Genomic DNA, 18,276 nt, shown 5'->3' with positions numbered 1-18,276 from the left:
GGATCTCTCTTTGAAAGCACTAGGCCCTCAAACTCCAAATTAACCAGGCACTCCCACGTTCTATCCCAAACCCCATCAGAGCAGGGAGAGCCAAGTCTCAGGGAACCTCAGGGGAACTCTGAATTCCACGCAGTTGGCTGAGCGATGTTCTCGGCACACATCAGCATGCCGTTTCCACGAAAGCACCCTGGACTGACCTGGACTCTCGAGTTTGGGTGCCTGTAAGTAACCAGGACCACTCAGGGAGACCAGGGAAACAGACTGAGGTTGCAGGACTGTGGCCCCTCTTCCCCCACTGTTCTATCTGAAATCAAGTTCTGGCTGGAGTCTGGACGGATTCTTCCAAGGTCAGAGCAAAATGGCCTATCAGGACCACCAGCTGTATCCCTTAGCTAATGCTCTGATTGATGATGGCCAGTTTTTAATAAGCTCAAATCGTCTTAATGGGAAGTCAAATAATTAATTTGGACCTCCCCCTTAACATCCACAACGCTGGAGCTGTTGTCATGACTGCAAAGGTGAGAACTTCACCTTTGAAACTCAGCCTCCTACCAGACAATTCTTTCCTAAGGACCGTTTCCCATAAGAGACCAGTGCTCCTGAAGCCTGCTGTGTGGTGCCTTCCTTTTACAACAGCACTTGACCACAGTTGTTGCTCTGCACATCTGTGTGAATATTTGATTGATGCCCTTGCCACCCCAACCAGGGTCAGGCGGAGATTTCTTTTCACTCATCATTGTGTTGCCAGTGCACAGCATGGCACTTAAGAAGTCATTTCTAATGATCGCCATTCTAACTGGTGTGAGATGGTATCTCATTGTGGTTTTGATTTGCATTTCTCTGATGGCCAGTGATGATGAGCATTTTTTCATGTGTCTGTTGGCTGTATGAATGTCTTCTTTTGAGAAATGTCTGTTCATATCCTTTGCCCACTTTTTGATGGGGTTGTTTGTTTTTTTCTTGTAAATTTGTTTGAGTTCTTTGTAGGTTCTGGATATTAGCCCTTTGCCAGATGAGTAGATTGCAAAAATTGTCTCCCATTCTGTAGGTTGCCTGTTCACTCTGATGGTAGTTTCTTTTGCTGTGCAGAAGCTCTTTAGTTTAATTAGATCCCATTTGTCAATTTTGGCTTTTGCTGCTGTTGCTTTTGGTGTTTTAGACATGAAGTCTTTGCCCATGCCTATGTCCTGAATGGTACTACCTAGGTTTTCCTCTAGGATTTTTATGGTATTAGGTCTAACATTTAAGTCTCTAATCCATCTTGAATTAATTTTCGTATAAGGAGTAAGGAAAGGATCCAGTTTCAGCTTTCTACTTATGGCTAGCCAATTTTCCCAGCACCATTTATTAAATAGGGAATCCTTTCCCCATTTCTTGTTTCTCTCAGGTTTGTCAAAGATCAGATGGCTGTAGATGTGTGGTATTATTTCTGAGGACTCTGTTCTGTTCCATTGGTCTATATCTCTGTTTTGGTACCAGTACCATGCTGTTTTGGTTACTGTAGCCTTGTAGTATAGTTTGAAGTCAGGTAGCGTGATGCCTCCAGCTTTGTTCTTTTGACTTAGGATTCTCTTGGAGATGCGGGCTCTTTTTTGGTTCCATATGAACTTTAAAGCAGTTTTTTCCAATTGGTAGCTTGATGGGGATGGCATTGAATCTATAAATTACCTTGGGCAGTATGGCCATTTTCACGATATTGATTCTTCCTATCCATGAGCATGGTATGTTCTTCCATTTGTTTGTGTCCTCTTTGATTTCACTGAGCAGTGGTTTGTAGTTCTCCTTGAAGAGGTCCTTTACATCCCTTGTAAGTTGGATTCCTAGGTATTTTATTCTCTTTGAAGCAATTGTGAATGGAAGTTCATTCCTGATTTGGCTCTCTGTTTGTCTGTTACTGGTGTATAAGAATGCTTGTACAACAGGTGTTGGAGAGGATGTGGAGAAATAGGAACACTTTTACACTGTTGGTGGGGTTGTAAACTAGTTCAACCATTATGGAAAACAGTACGGCGATTCCTCAAGGATCGAGAACTAGATGTACCATATGACCCAGCCATCCCATTACTGGGTATATACCCAAAGGATTATAAATTATGCTGCTATAAAGACACATGTACACGTATGTTTATTGCAGCACTATTCACAATAGCAAAGACTTGGAATCAACCCAAATGTCCATCAGTGACAGATTGGATTAAGAAAATGTGGCACATATACACCATGGAATACTATGCAGCCATAAAAAAGGATGAGTTTGTGTCCTTTGTAGGGACATGGATGCAGCTGGAAACCATCATTCTTAGCAAACTATCACAAGAACAGAAAACCAAACACCGCATGTTCTCACTCATAGGTGGGAACTGAACAATGAGATCACTTGGACTCAGGAAGGGGAACATCACACACCGGGGCCTATCATGGGGAGGGGGGAGGGGGGAGGGATTGCATTGGGAGTTATACCTGATGTAAATGACGAGTTGATGGGTGCAGCACAGCAACATGGCACAAGTATACATATGTAACAAACCTGCACGTTATGCACATGTACCCTACAACTTAAAGTATAATAATAATAAATAAATTAAAAAAAAAAAAAAAAAAGAAGTCATTTCTAAATGTTTGTTGTGCGCCAGGCAAAATGGCTCACGCCTGGAATCCCAGCACTTCGGGAGGCCAAGGTGGGCGGATCACCTGAGGTCAGGAGTTAGAGACCAGCCTGGCCAATATGGTGAAACTCCATCTCTACTAAAAATACAAAAATTAGCTGGGCATGGGGGCGCACACCTGTAATCCCAGCTACTTGGGAGGCTGAGGCAGGAGAATCACTTGAAACTAGAAGGCAGAGGTTGCACTGCACTCTAGCCTGGGCGACGGTGAGACTCCGTCTCAAAAAAAAAAAAACAAAAAAAGTTTAATTAATATTACTATTTATTGGCCGGGCGCGGTGGCTCAAGCCTGTAATCCCAGCACTTTGGAAGGCCGAGGCGGGTGGATCACGAGGTCAGGAGATCAAGACCATCCTGGCTGACATAGTGAAACCCCGTCTCTACTAAAAATATATTTAAAAAAAAAATTAGCCAGGCATGGTGGCAGGCGCCTGTAGTCCCAGCTACTTGGGAGGCTGAGGCAGGAGAATGGCGTGAACCCGGGAGGCGGAGCTTGCAGCGAGCCGAGATCACGCCACTGCACTCCAGCCTGGGCGACAGAGCGAGACTCCGTCTCAAAAAAAAAAAAAAATTACTATTTATTAATAAAATGAGTAAAATGTGGTGTTTCCAGTATTCTCAATGGCCTTCCTTGTTTAACCACTCAGTTGACTAAACCCAGGAAAAATGTGAATTCTGACTGGCACTATTTTTGCTGGTAGACTTACAGAAACCAGCAATAATTAACAGCCCTGCCATTCTACAACAGGAGAGCCTCACCTGACTTCCCATCTTAATTCCCCTGATCAAAAAATTTTAAGTTAATCAGTTTTAAATTCCTGTTTCTTTACAACCTACTATGTCGGTATGACCGTCTTACATGGTCTCATTTATTCCACCATCTACTCTTTGTAATAGGATCTTTAGTTCCAATGTACAGATAAGGAAACTGAGATGCAGGAACGTTAGCTTTTTTAGGCTCACATCACTAAGTGATGGCAACTTAGTGTCATTAACTACTTCTCTTATCAGGCGTTTTCCATTCACAGAACTAGTTCAAAGGCAAAAACAATGCGCGGTTTATTCTTTCTACGTGAAGCCTCTCTGTGCAGAAGGTCCATCTATGTGGGAACGTACAAATTCGGGACATAACCCATGACTATAATTGAATTCTCTATCATTAAAAAATCATTTATTTTATCTCCTTTCCAATCAAAGCTAAATCACCAGTTCCAATAATTCCTGTTATTCACAGCCTCCCCACCCTCCCCCCACCAGGATAACTTGGATGTACTTGCATACCCTCTGGGTCGTTTTCAACACTTCCTAGACACAGTAACATATTGCATCACTGGGGTCCAAACTGCTTTCACCTACTTGCTGGGGCTGTGTCAGCTTACCTAATGGTGACTAGCCCCCCAGAGGAGACTTTCAAATCAGAACACTTAACTACCTCCCTGATGTCAGGGAAAGTGCGTCCTCAAACAGCCAGCTTAGGAAAGGTCTACCAGGGCTGTGGCTTTCCGCCTTATCTGAGAGCTTACGATGCAATAGTGGGAGGAAGGCAGATTGAGCAAGAGCTGAAGCTGTGGAAAATGGAATCTTTTTCCTGCTCCTAAGTCCATCTTCATACGCTGAGAGGTGCAAATCAGCTAATATACAAGAAAGCATTTTCTAAACCTCACCATGAAAACAATATTTATTACATTTGCCATTAATTTGAAGAACATTAGAAACAACAGAGATTTTAAATAGGGATTTGGGGATTATCCGACAGTTGGAATTGTTCCCATTCATTTCGACAATGAATAGCACCGTTTTCATTAGTAAACTGGCTATGTAAATTATTTTCTGACAGCTGCCTGGAATAGCAGAATAGGCATAGTCATCAAGGATAATAGAACTGTGATCAGACTGAGTTCCTCAAGAAAAGAACTGGCTGTCGTCTCATCTTGGTATTCTTGATGCCTTGCTCGGCAGTGCCTGGCAAAACTAAATCTCCCAGTGAATGGTTGGTGAAGGAATGAACACGTGAGTAAATGACAACCTGTAGGCCTGTAATCCCATCTACAAAACAAGGGCAATACTAATAACGCAGTACTGTGAGCTGTAAGGTAACGTGTGATGTGACAACTCAGGCAGAGTGAACATTCAATAAACGTTTGCCCCCTTTGCTTCCACCCCGCTTCCTCTCGATGGGTCTTATGCTGCTTTTCTGCCCTCCTATGTGAAAGTGTCCCATGTGTCAGAGACCAGCACGGGCCGGTGTGTACTCCTCACATGTCAGAGCAGCACTGCGTTTCCAGACCCTGCCCCTGTTGGTTTCTCCCAGTGGGGTCCCCAGTGTTCCCCAGCTGTAAAGTCCGGTAAGGGCCCAGCTTCAGGTCCCCTCTGGGATTTCTGGTATAAGGTCAGCCTGAGTGACCCAATGCATTCACCTCTAGCACCCACGCCCTTCTTTCTCCAGGGAAGGACCCCACCTAGTAGGATTGTGATAATACGCATTACTTTTCCTGGTAATGAAATGCAACATGTCTCGGGGTGGAACCCGGGCCCACTATTTCTTTTATGACACAGTATGAATGTTTTCAGCTCTTGAATTTTTTTTTTTTTTTTTTTTTTTTTTGCAGAGTTCAAATTTCGTAACAATTTTCCTCTTAGCAAGACAAAAATTTTTTAAAGAGAAATGATCTGATTCAGTAGCCGGGAAAACAGTTCATAGGAAAATTCTGTGAAAATTCTATGATCCCAGAAAGAGCTTGGGTTGAGTCCCTTCCTGGCGTCTGCTGGTTGGAAGAGGCAGCGTAACAAGGGAGTGAAAGCTGGCAGTGAAGAGGAAGGCTGGGTCATGACCCCAGTCCTGGGAAGAGAATGAACTAGCTGCCAGGGTCATAGTCACACTGCTTGCTAAAGGGCAGGGTGAGAGGGAGGCTCCTTGGCCTAAATGTGGACAATGGAGAGAAAATCAGAAGAGAAAAACAAGTGATCTGGGACTGTTTGTGAAACTAGATAAAAAACAGGTCATCTGAAGATCACTCTCAACCACTGCGTTAGGAAGCCAGAGAAACACATTCAGACATTTGTGTCCCTCTGGTCACAGTGGACACTTTAACTAGCACTTGTGGCTAAACTTAAGTCATGGGACACGGGACTAGAGAAGGGGCTGTGGAAACATCCGCATGTATTCAACAGACCAAACCAGACAATTTGAGAGTCATTATCCAGACTGAGTCACAAAACACTGAAGAAAACCTCGCACTAGCAAAGGGACCTCCACCCTATCACAGTGACACAGTGAGGTCTGCCCCCAAAGACAGATCCATGCAGAAAAGCAGCAGATGCTGCAGCGGGAGGATTAGGGCCACCAGCTGGAAGCCAAGTGGGTCACAAGATAAGTCTTAAAAGGCAAGTGGGAATTTATTTTTCATCAAAAAAAAAAAAAAAATCAACACTAGTATTTAAGAAAATGACATATAAATGCAGAGAAATCTTCCGGTTTCACAGACTGCAGCTCATTTGGAGTAATACACAGCCAAAGTAAGTATTTAAAAACCCAAAATGGAACAGAAGCGGCATTTCTCTAAAAGCAAACTTGGCTGGCATTTCAACTGAGAATTCCAATTCAGATTGGTGGAGGAAGGACTCACATCATAAATCTGGGTGAATGTGTTTTATTGTTATTAAGTAATTAAGCTACTGAGCAGGCTGTCTCCCTAAATTGAGAGGTGTACTTTGTCTCTGGAGAAACGTCAGGAGAGAGGACAGGATTTACGTGCTGTTAAAAGTGAAAGAAAATGCATTATTGTGGAAGTGAGGGGTAGGAGGTAGGCAGTGAGGAGATTCTACATCGGACCCAGAGTATAGATCCGATGTGTGGCTCCAGGGCAAACTGGCTACCGATCTGCCTCTAAGATTGTTCTCTGTCCTCACTGACCCTCCAGGACAGCAAAGCAGCATCCACTTCCAGCACCGCTCCCCGTTAATTCCTCTTCCCATTCAATACTGCTAATGTGAAGCTCTCTCCCTGAGAACTTGAAATATGACTTCTGTGAGTTTTGCATGTATTCTGCCACGTATATTCCTCATTTTCATCAATCTGGCTCTGAATGTCCCCTCCAGTGAGGCAGCCAAATAGAAGAAACACACAATTCTAAAAACTACCTCCTTCAGTACCTTTTTTTCCATGGAATTTTTTTCCCCCTAATTTGGTAGACAGGGAAGGACAGTCAGTCCCAACTTCAGAATTCTGGGTTTTCCTGTATACACACCGCAGATCCAAGAACCTTGCTTCAGGGACTCACAAGTTTGAACCCTAAGAAACATTCCCCTCTGGCGGCACCTCCTAAGATTCCATGTTGTTACTTCATGCGATGGAATTAAAAAGAAACAATCTGCATTTTGTTTAGAAGCCAATGATCCAGAAGGTATGGATTATTTAAAGAGTCTGTTCAATTTCTCTCATTTTATCATGTGTTTTGGCAAGAAGGGGCATCCAAATAAATGTCTTTGTAATTTAGGATATGATGAAAAGGATGCCGGGTAAGATTGAAACTCAGGAGGAACATGATTTAGAATAATCCTATCTCTTAATATACACAGACACAGACACACTCATGTATGATAGCAGATTAAAATGACATGGACAACCCCTCCTCCCATGACAAGATTGAGAAAATGGAACGAAATTTTTGTTTTAATAGAGCCAAGCTTTGAAGAAAGAACAAGAAATGTCCAGGTGCCACAAAGAACTCAAAATCTGGAATATAAGCCTTAAGGGCTGGTAGTTGCGAATAGGAAACGGCTTTGGGTTCTTGCAAGGGAGTGAACCTAGAAACCCAGAAGTAAGATTGTTGAACAAAGCACAGAACCTTACATTGCTCCCTGCAGCCTCACACTACCAGAATACCGCCTGTCAGCCCAGAGCAAAGACAAACTACCGGCGGGGTAGGGGCGCGGCGCTTTTCGGCAGGATGAGGAACCTACGAGAAAAATAGAAGAACCATGCATGTAAGTGTCACCGTAGATCTGTATTACCATGAGGTGCGAAAGTGACCCAAAAATGGTCCTGGGACTCTGGCACAGGAAACCCCCAAATTCCTCTGCAGCAATACCATCAAAACCCTGGGACACAGATCACTCACAAAATAGCCCTTGCTAGAGATGTGTTCACAACCCTGAGAACTCCATGAGGAAGCCAACTATCATTAGGAGAGTCAACGGACACAGCTAACAGAAAAATTAGCATTCCCCAAAACTCAAGAAAATAGAATTGAGACTATAAAATAAATATGGTTAAAATGATTTATAAAAGAATATAAAAACTATAATAAAAAAGTATGAAAAAGATAAATTTGAGAAAGAATCAAAGACAACTTCGGAAACAAAAATAAAGTCTAAAAAGCTCAATGACTGAAATAAACAGATGAGACAGGGCTGAGAACAGAATCAGTGAGATAAATACAAAGGAGTTAACTGAGAATATAGCATGGAGAAACCTAAAATATATGAAACAGGACAGGTTCAACATAGGTATAAAAGAAACCCCAGAAGAAAAGAATAGACAGTGGGGATGAAATAATACTCAACAAAATAAGAACATCCAAAATTTTAATGAAGAACACAGAGATGAGACCTGAACAAAGGGAATAAAAATAAATTCGTATCTAGGCATGGCAGCGGGCACCTGTAATCCCAGCTACTCAGGAGGCTGAGGCAGGAGAATCGCTTGAACCTGGGAGACGGAGGTTGCGGTGAGCCAAGATTGCGCCATTGCACTCCAGACTGGGCAACAAGAGCGAGACTCTCTCAAAAAAAGAAAAAACCAAATAAATAAAATAAAATAAATCCATACCTCAACAGAGGTGAAAACAAACACTGAAGACAAAACAAGGGGAAAATGTGAATCATGCCTGTTATCAAATAGTTAAATAATCCAAAAATGTGTATATATGCTGTGTGCCTAACATCAATTTCATGCAGAGATGCTGATTTTAATATACGGAATGGCAGCGTGCCCTCTGGCTCGCTCATGTTCTGCGGGAATGGGCTTAGGTGCAGCTCAATTTCAGAAAACCTCAATTTAGTCCAAAGTTTGTCAGTCTAAACAGACTCAGGAATCTACTACTGCCACACATCCAGGGGCACTAAACTATGTTGAGCCCTGCATTTGTACTCTCAATTTCTGAAGCATACACACTATTCTACTATGTTACAACTGCCAATTTTTCTTAATGCCCAAATTAATTAAAGTGTTGGCTTTTATAACCTAATTTATCCAGCAATAAAAGCACCTAGAATGTATTTTGATGACAAGAACCCCATCTTGTGGCAAAATGTTTCACAGCTGAGTCTGGCTGTGTACTGTATTCTCATTCTCACTCTGAAGATAAATCTGCATTGAGAAGTTATCATTTTATCTGCTTTACCAGACAGAATTTCTAACCCAGCATTTATCTTGTGTCTGCGACGGCACCAAAGTATGCAGTAAATCTGTGCAACACAGTAATTCTGGGGCTTTGTGAGTTATTTTCAAGTGAAAGCTGGTCGTCTTTGTGCAGCTTACTGCAGGAATATTTTAAGAGAAAAACAAACACTGACTAGGGTTAGCTTCTGAAATATAATCTGCCCATTCTAGGAAGGGTTCAGGTATCTGCACTTCCTATAAGATGAATTCACTTAACTAAAGCAATCAAAACAAAACCTCCTCAAATCCACACAAAATGACACCATAATGAGCACCATACATAATAAAGCTACTGCACACACAGCACACTTGTATTTCATAGCATTCATGTTATTCCTCTAAAAGGTGGCTTTTAATCAATTTCTCTGCCCTTCCTATTTTAAAAGACAGAATTATATTCTAAAATATTCTCCCCATTTTTTCTTTTACTAGGAATGTCCAGCACGGGAAACCATGACAAAATGCTCTCAAAGAATACAAAAACATCAGCTGGATGTGGTGGTGTGTGCCTATAGTCCCAGCTACTTGGGAGGCAGAGCCCAGGAGAGGCCAAGGCTGCAGTGAGCTAAGACCATGCCACTGCACTACAGCCTGGCCAACAGAGTGAGACTCTGTCTTAAAAAAAAAAAAAAAAAAAAGGAATGTCTTCCTCAATGTTTTCTACTGTCCCTATTTGGTTTTCCTGAAGAAATTTTACAAGGCCTTATTGTTAATAAGTTAAAAAATGTAATAAAGCATTGAGCATGATATCTGACTCAAAAACATTAGTTATGATTATTGCTTTCGTTATTGTTGTTACTGACAATCAAATACAGAAAGACGACCAAAATAGCTTATCTTCCTCAACTGGCAAAGACTTAAAGAAAAATCCAGTTCAAAAAGTCAAATTATATTTTTATCAAAAGCAAAACTGAAACAATACTTTTCTCCCCTCAAAATCTGTTTTTAAAGGGTTAAAAAGGACAGTACATCAATATTAAAAGAGCTTTTTTTATTTGTTAATGTCACATAAGAAATTTAAGCAAGTTACACTATCTTAAAAAACACAATGGATGCATTTTAATAGAGAAACCCTTCCCTCCCTCCACCTCCCTCCCCCACCCTCCTCATGAATTAAGAATCTAAGAGAAGAAGTAACCATAAAACCAAGTTTTGCGGAATCCATCATCCAGAGTGCTTACATGGTGATTAGGTTAATATTGCCTTCTTACAAAATTTCTATTTTAAAAAAAATTGTAACCTTGATTGCTTATTACAAAAAAATTCGGTACAAAAGTTCAGTATATTGAAAAATGCGTTCCCCCTCCCTCACAGCACCGTTATATATAGCAGAGAATAATGAAGAGCAGATTGCTGGTCTAGATGGAGCAATCTTCAAATTATACCGAGACTCACAGTGGTTTATTCACCCTCCCCTCCTCATCAGAACTTAAAAAAAAAGAAAAAACACGTACAAAAAAAGTCAAAAAATGTGAGGAACCCCTTCCAAACAGTACACAGTTATTAAGTTCAGTGTCAATAATTCACATCTTGCAACAAAGTGTATGGACATGATTTCTTTTACAAAACTTTCAGTGTCAAAAAGGAAATTAAGGCCATCAGATTTGCAGCTTAAAAATTCACATAAAGGAAATATAAAAATATTCTGTGCTTCTGAGAAGGCTCTGCACTGTATACAGGTAAGGATTACCATACTTCTTTATTTTGAGGAAGACAGTTGATGAGAATTTTACATAATTGCACAGCTTCTATTGGATGTTCTTGGGGTTCCCTGATGAGGAAAACAGAAGGAAAAATTAATACTAAAGAAACAGATGACAGTATTCTAAAATAAGACAAAAACTTTTAACTGCAGGGATGCTACAAAACCATATTACCTAACCTCAAAAGGGCCCTTTATCATCTCTCATCTTTTCTAACCTTTTTTTTCTTTTTGTTTGTTTGTTTGTTTGAGACACAGTTTCACTCTGTTGCCCAGGCTGGAGTGCAGCGGTGCAATCTTGGCTCACTGCAACCTCCACCTCCTGGGTTCAAGCGATTCTCCTGCCTCAGCCTCCCGAGCAGCTGGGACTACAGGTGTGCATCGCCACCACACCCAGCTAATTTTTATAATTTTAGTAGAGGCGAGGTTTCACTGTGTTAGCCAAATTGGTTTGGAACTCCTGGCCTCAAGTGATCCACCTGCCCTTGGCCTCCCAAAGTGCTGGGATTACAGGCAGGAGCCACCGTATCTGGCCTCTAACCTTCTTTTTGGATTTTTTTCTAGAATACTCACCCCTCCTCCAACAAATTCCAGAACAGTAATTGTCAACTCTGGCTACACATTCAGATCCTGAGGAGTTTAACAAAAAATTCTGATCTAGGTCCCTTGATCAATCAAATGAGAATTTCTCATTTTAGTGGGAAAGGGTAGCTATCTATATATAATTTTAAAGTAATTCTAATATGCAGCTCAATTTGAAAACCATTGTTCAATAACTTCCTTTGATAACTTAAGAAACAGGAGATCAGTGGATCAGCTTTAACAAGCACATTCGCAGACTACAGCTTGCTTGATCCTGAACTTACACACCCCAAGCCATCTGCAGTGGATTTGTCCTCCAAGGTGAAGTCAACGTGGCTCCTCTATCCATTTCTTTATCACTCATTAATTTCATACAACCTCACAATATGACTTGTGACTCACCACTGATTAAACTAAAACTAGTTTTTTGAAGGTCACCAAAATACTTCTAATCAATTCAAAACGCGATTGGATTCATTCTCAAATATGAAGTTCAAACACCTGTTCTGCCCTTCCATCTTCCCTCTTATGAACCTCGGTATCATTATTTTCTGTGATCACACAAGCTAAAAACCTCATACATCTTTATTTTTATTTTTTTTTTGAGACGGAGTCTTGCTCTGTCGCCCGGGCTGGAGTGCAGTGGCCAGATCTCAGCTCACTGCAAGCTCCGCCTCCCAGGTTTACACCATTCTCCTGCCTCAGCCTCCCATGTAGCTGGGACTACAGGCGCTCGCCACCTCGCCCGGCTAGTTTTTTGTATTTTTTAGTAGAGACGGGGTTTCACCGTGTCAGCCAGGATGGTCTCGATCTCCTGACCTCGTGATCCGCCCATCTCGGCCTCCCAAAGTGCTGGGATTACAGGCTTGAGCCACTGCGCCCGGCTGGACATCTTTATTTTTTTTCTTCTCTCACGCTCAAGTTTAGTCACTAAGCCTTAATAAATCTCCATTATATATTCCCTCAGTGCCTCTGGAATCTCCCCTCTGAGTTAGTCCCTCTGATTCAGCTTGGCCAGTGATATTTTTAAATGCAGTCTTAATTTCTCCTTTGTTCCAAATTGTACAGAAGCCACATCCCTAAGCATTCCACACTATGCCAGTTTAATCCCAATCTTTCAACTTCATTTCTCTCTCACATAAACCCTACAAAATACCTGAATGAACAGATATACTTGGTGCATTAAGTCTTTTTTTTTTGAGACGGAGTCTCGCTCTGTAGCCCAGGCTGGAGTGCAGTGGCGCGATCTCGGCTCACTGCAAGCTTCACCTCCCAGGTTCATGCCATTCTCCTGCCTCAGCCTCCCGAGTAGCTGGGACTACAGGCACCCGCCACGGTGCCCAGTTAACTTTTTGTATTTTTAGTAGAGACGGGGTTTCACCATGGTCTCGATCTCCTGACCTCGTGATCCGCCCGCCTCGGCCTCCCAAAGTGCTGGGATTACAGGCATTGAGCCACCACCCGGCTGCGTTAAGTCTTTACACATCCTCTGTAGTGAATTAAAGATCACCATGAATTCTTTGCCATTCCTCCCACCAACAGGGGGAGACTATTTACCCCCACTTTGAATCTGGACTGGCCTCATAACTTTGACTAAGAGAATGTTGTAGAAGGGACAAAGGGCCCAACCTTTAAGAAACGCAGTACTCTCTGAGATCGAGACTGTCGTGGCCAACATGGTGAAACCCCATCACTACTAAAATATAAAAAATTAGCCATGCGTGGTGGCACATGCTTGTAATTCCAGCAACTTGGGAGACTAAGGCAGGGGTATCTCTAGAACCTGGGAGGCAGAGGTTGCAGTGAGCTGAGATTGTGCCACTGCACTCCAGCCTGGCAACAGAGCAAGACTCTGCCTCAAAAAAAAAAAAAAAAAAGAAAGCTGGTACTCTCCACTTACTCTGTTAGACAATTGCCATGCTGTAAAGCTTTGGCTGAACTCTTAAATCGTAGAAATCCACACAGAAAGAGACCTAAAAAATATTCCAGCCCAGGTCAACCTCTGAGCTGAACGCAGCCTGCTTGATTGAGTTCAGTGTGCAGCATGTGGAACAGAAACACTGCCCACTGAGCCCAGTCAAACCACAGAATTATGGGAAGTAAGAAATCAACTGTTTCAAGCCACTAAGCTTTAGGGTGGTCTGTTAATGAAGCAACAGATAATTCCAACATCCTCACAACACCATCATCTGCCTTCTCTCCAATACTCAAATAATTACCCATCCTTCAATTAGTGGACAAGCATCACCTCCCAGAGTTCTTCTCAACTACTCTGCTGGCCTGGAGTACCTCCTCTAGCATCTGACATGCTATAACTCATGCTGAGCCACTTGTCTGGCGCTGTGAGTTATCTCTTACATAATTACTTCTAGTAATTACGATGTTTCTTATTTAAGCACAGAAAATGGAACTTGTGCTTGTTTCTTGTAAGCTAAGTGTAATGTATATGTTTTAAAATATTCCTCCTAAATGTACGAGAAGGCATCCAGGTAAAAAATTCATGCTACTTCATGCAACCCACCTCAAGTGGTTCTCAACCCTGGGGATTAAATACATGAGACAGTGTTTATTTAGATCAGGACTAAGGCTAATGAAGCAAAGCAGACTTAAGACTAAAAATCTGGAGCCATGGAGACAAAGTCTTCTCAGGATAAGGGTAGACACTTTGATTAATGATCAGACTCAAACAGCTTGAGAATATAAACTGAAGGCTCATTAGTTATTAATAATTCCAATTTAATTACAATTAAAACCAAGTTTGGAGTTTCTTTATTTCAAGGGCTCTCAAAAGCCCAACCATCAGCTAAAATCTATCTTGCAATTAGACAATGATTAGGAACTTAATAGAGCAAGAATTGTGTTTCACACTGAAGTTGAATATTCCTTTGTTTTTTTAAAGTTTATATGCAGATGCTTGCTCTAAATTAGTGATCTGAACTTTTTAATCATAGAACCCCACAGAGTAAACAAGTTTGGGGGCAAAACATCCAATCCATAGACATGTTTTACTATAACACATAATGCACATGAGAAAACAAAAGACAAAACTGAAATTTGGTAGTATGAGAAAAAATAAAAATAAAAGTGTCAACATATTCTTCCAGTACCCTAAAGTATCACCTTGAATATCCCTTTGGGGAATACAAACCCCACTTGGTAGATAACTGCTCTGGTTCATCAACTGATAGGGGAAAAACCCAACCACACTCTTGGTCTTCATGCAATTCTGTTAATAAAATTTAAAATAAATATATTAAATAAATAAAGTAATACCTGCTGGTGGAAAAGTTCTTCCTCAACAACCACTCCAGCTGCTTCTTCCTCCTCCTCCTCTTCTTCAGGTATGGTTGTTTTAAAGACTGTACTTCTTTGAGCAACCTCCTAAAAACAATAGTAGTTTACTTTTAAGTTAAAAAACACACTTAGAATCACCAAGTGCGGGGGAGAGGGACCTTTTCTTTGCTTAAGAGACAGCATTTCTTGCCAGGCACAGTGGCTCACACCTGTAATCCCAGCACTTTGGGAGGCCGAGGCGGGCAGATCACCCGAGGTCAGGAGTTTGAGACCAGCCTGGCCAACATGGTGAAACCCTGTCTCTAGTAAAAATACAAAAATTAACCGGGCATGATGGCACGTGCCTGTAATCCCAGCTACTCAGGAGGCTGCGGCAGAAGAATGGCTTGAATCCAGAAGGCAGAGATTGCAATGAGCTGAGATCGCGCCACTGCACTCCAGCCTGGGCGTTGCAGCAAGACTGTCTCAAAAAAGAAAACAAAAAGAGACAGCATTTCTGTTTATTATTATTACTATTATTTATCCCTTTTTTTGGAGACAGAGTCACTCTGTCACCCAGGCTGCAGTGCAATGGCATGACCTCGGCTCATTGAAACCTTCACTTCCCAGGTTGAAGAGATTCTCATGCCTCAGCCACCCCAGTGGCTGAGATTACAGGCATGCAGCAGCTAATTTTTATGTATTTTTAGTAGAGATGGGGTTTTGCCACGTTGGCCAGGCTGGTCTTGAACTCCTGGCCTCAAGTGATCCACCCACCTCAGCCTCCCAAAGTGCTGGGATTACAGGCATGAGCCTCCACACTCAGCCCCTGTTTATTATTTTTAAAGGGGTGGGGTCGGGGGAGCAGTATTTCAGTAACTTTCTGGTTAATGAACTGAAATTTCTGCATAACTAGTAGCAGTTCTTATACCTTCCATATTTCCTATAGGGGAGGAAGTGTCATCCAATTTGAAATACCTGCTGAGAAGTTTCCACTGCTTTTTATACTATTCTGTTACTAAGAATTCTACAAATTATTTGACATACTAAATTCTTTATACAACTCAACATTAATTCAGCTTAAAGATTTTAGATCCTGGCAAAGAGAAGGTGCTAAATAAATGCTGACCAAGGAAGATGGACCATTCTGAGTCTCTCAATTAGCCAATAACTTCAATTCTGTGACACTGGTCTATCTTTACAAACAGAAATAGCCATTTCACAAATATTAGTGTTTTAACCAAATTAGTAATAAAAAGAAATGTGATTCCTTAGATCAACCACCATTCAAGATATCAACTAGGAGAAGCTGGAAGCCAACTGTGATCTCAGGGACCATCAGCAACAGGACCACCTGATGAGTGAGAAGAAAGGACAAGCTCCTTTCATTCCTTTCAGCAACTGACACCTCTTGAATGAAACAAAATCAAGACAGATGAACACTGTACACTATTTACCAGTAACGGACTAGTGAGGTTCCAATGTATTTCTGTACAGAAATAGGTCTCCTATCATTCACTAAAGGTATGACAGAAAGCAATTATTTCCATTTTCTACTAAAAAGGTCAAATACAGATTACGTTCCTGTGGAAAATGCTGACTTGGCACAAATGCAGCAGTGTTTTTGCTTAAGTACAAGGCTAACCTGATGATCTGGCAGCAAGTAAATGAGTGTGTCCTCAAGAGTGCTGCAGAGCATATAATTTTATTCTGTCCCATGTCCTAAGGTCATTCAAGAAAGAGAATGCTACAGGGGAAGACACAATATTACTTCAGTAAAAGCTTATCTAACACAGACCAGCTAGTTTACAATGGCAGAGAAAGAAAACCAAAACCCAGTGTCACAGAAATGAGACTTCGATTTGAAATATGCCCAAGAATGTGTTTTGTAAATAAAGTAAGGTGGCAGAGTAGTATTTTGTGGATTTTTTATTACTCTTGCAGGACCAAGGAAGATGGACCATTCTAAGTCTCTCAATTAGCCAGTAAGTTCAGTTCTGTGAAACTGGTCTATCTTTACAAACAGAAATAGCCATTTCAAAAATATCAGTGTTTTAACCAAATTAGTAATAAAAAATAAATGTGATTCCCTAGATCAACCACCATTCAAGATATCAACTAGGAGACAGCAGCATATAAAGCAGAAAATAAATTCTTAAAAAACTTTGAGAGTACCCAGCTTTTCTCAACTCATCTTAAAATGAGGAATGAGTCAAATAAAATCTTCTATAACAAAATTACCAAATTCCAGCTTCTAGAAGCTCGTGGTATACATCCCATATGCAAACACTGGCTCTTAAGGCTCATGATGTAACTTAGACTATTAGCCTCAATGAGAAGCTCAAAAAACAGCAACTTGCCCATCTTCATTATTATGAATTACCTTAACATAACTACTTTAAGTGTAACTCTGCTATTAAGCACTTTTCATTTGAAAACATGCAAAAACCAACTAATCTAATACAGAAAGTCTGTATAAAAAATGCGTGAGCTAATGTCTAAAACTCTAGGTAGAAAAACAATAATAATTTAGAACCAAAAAGCTGTTGGGAGGTTTAGACCAAGGAAATTGTTATTAGTCAAGATGTTACTAAATAAATGTGTTTACCCCACGTGTCCTGAAAAGTCCACATAAATGGTCTTACATGACAGGCTTTACTCTCTCTATAAAACGTAGCATTGGTCTGCCCCTGCTCAGAGCCTTGGGCACCTGAAGGTGCACTGATGTGTGCAGTGGTGCCCGGAGCCAGCTGCACCTGCTGATGCTGCTCATCCCTGCACAGCTCTGTGCTCAGTCATATAATGCTGGAAGCCTGGCATCAGCCATGGTAGGAGTATTTACACCACAGAAATCAGGAAATGCTACAAATCAGGGCGATCTTATGTGGATGAAAGATGATTTTTATATTTTATATATTACATCCCTGCATATATAAGTAATCATTTGCATATACAAAAGTTTCCATTATATCTATATTCTGGAAAGTTTGGAAGGACTGCTTAACTTTTTATTTCTCTCATAAAAAACATCTTTTCTTTTTTTGCCATGGTGACATCTGCTGTTTTTAACCACCCAGTGCCCCTTCCCTCCTGGGTAAGTGCCCCTTCCCTCCTGGGTAAGAGCCCCTCGGTTTATCTGGGTGCACCCCCCCCCATGGAGCACACGTGTGTTACAAGCAGCCCAGTGCGATTTGGCTGTAAAGGGGAGGAAGAAGGCTTCAGCTCTAATTCCACCCTCCCAACTCCAGAAACTGGTTTACAGGCAGGCACGTGACCCACCCTAGTCCAGTGTGAGTGAAGCCCAGGATGGGTGCCTCACAGGGGATGAAGTTTAGCTTCCCTCCATAATCCAAACACTCAATATTAGATTATTTGGTGGGCTGGATTGCCCATTCTTTTAACAAACTTCTACTGCCTTCTGCTTGCTAGGCTGTTCTGAGAGTTCTGTCAGGAACGAGGAGAGAAAGTGGTATGAATACAGGTCTTATTTCATTAGACAGTCACTTTTGGTATGGATTAATTGGGTAAGACCATGTTTATCTGTCAGTAGTACCGGACCACATTAGCAACAATCTGTAAACTCCACCATAAAGACCATTTTTTTGAAACAG

At 41.5% G+C, this 18,276-nt stretch overlaps 1 protein-coding gene across 1 annotated transcript in view; it reads right to left on the bottom strand.

Annotated features, from left to right (window-relative positions):
- Positions 1-10,084: 10,084 nt before the first annotated feature.
- Positions 10,085-18,276, bottom strand: part of LMNB1 (lamin B1) — a 58,854-nt gene continuing 50,662 nt past the window's right edge. The window contains exons 10-11 of the mRNA XM_005557657.4: positions 14,666-14,773; positions 10,085-10,879 (exon numbers count right to left, since the gene is read on the bottom strand). Of these exons, the coding sequence (XP_005557714.3) occupies positions 10,838-10,879; positions 14,666-14,773 (150 nt within the window). The 3' untranslated portion in view covers positions 10,085-10,837. The remainder of the gene's footprint in view (positions 10,880-14,665; positions 14,774-18,276) is intronic.

Source organism: Macaca fascicularis, chromosome 6 (genome assembly GCF_037993035.2).
Source record: "Macaca fascicularis isolate 582-1 chromosome 6, T2T-MFA8v1.1".
NCBI classification, from domain to species: Eukaryota; Metazoa; Chordata; class Mammalia; order Primates; family Cercopithecidae; genus Macaca; species Macaca fascicularis.
Note: the sequence above shows the minus strand (reverse complement) of the source record. Positions and strands in the feature narration are given on the sequence as shown.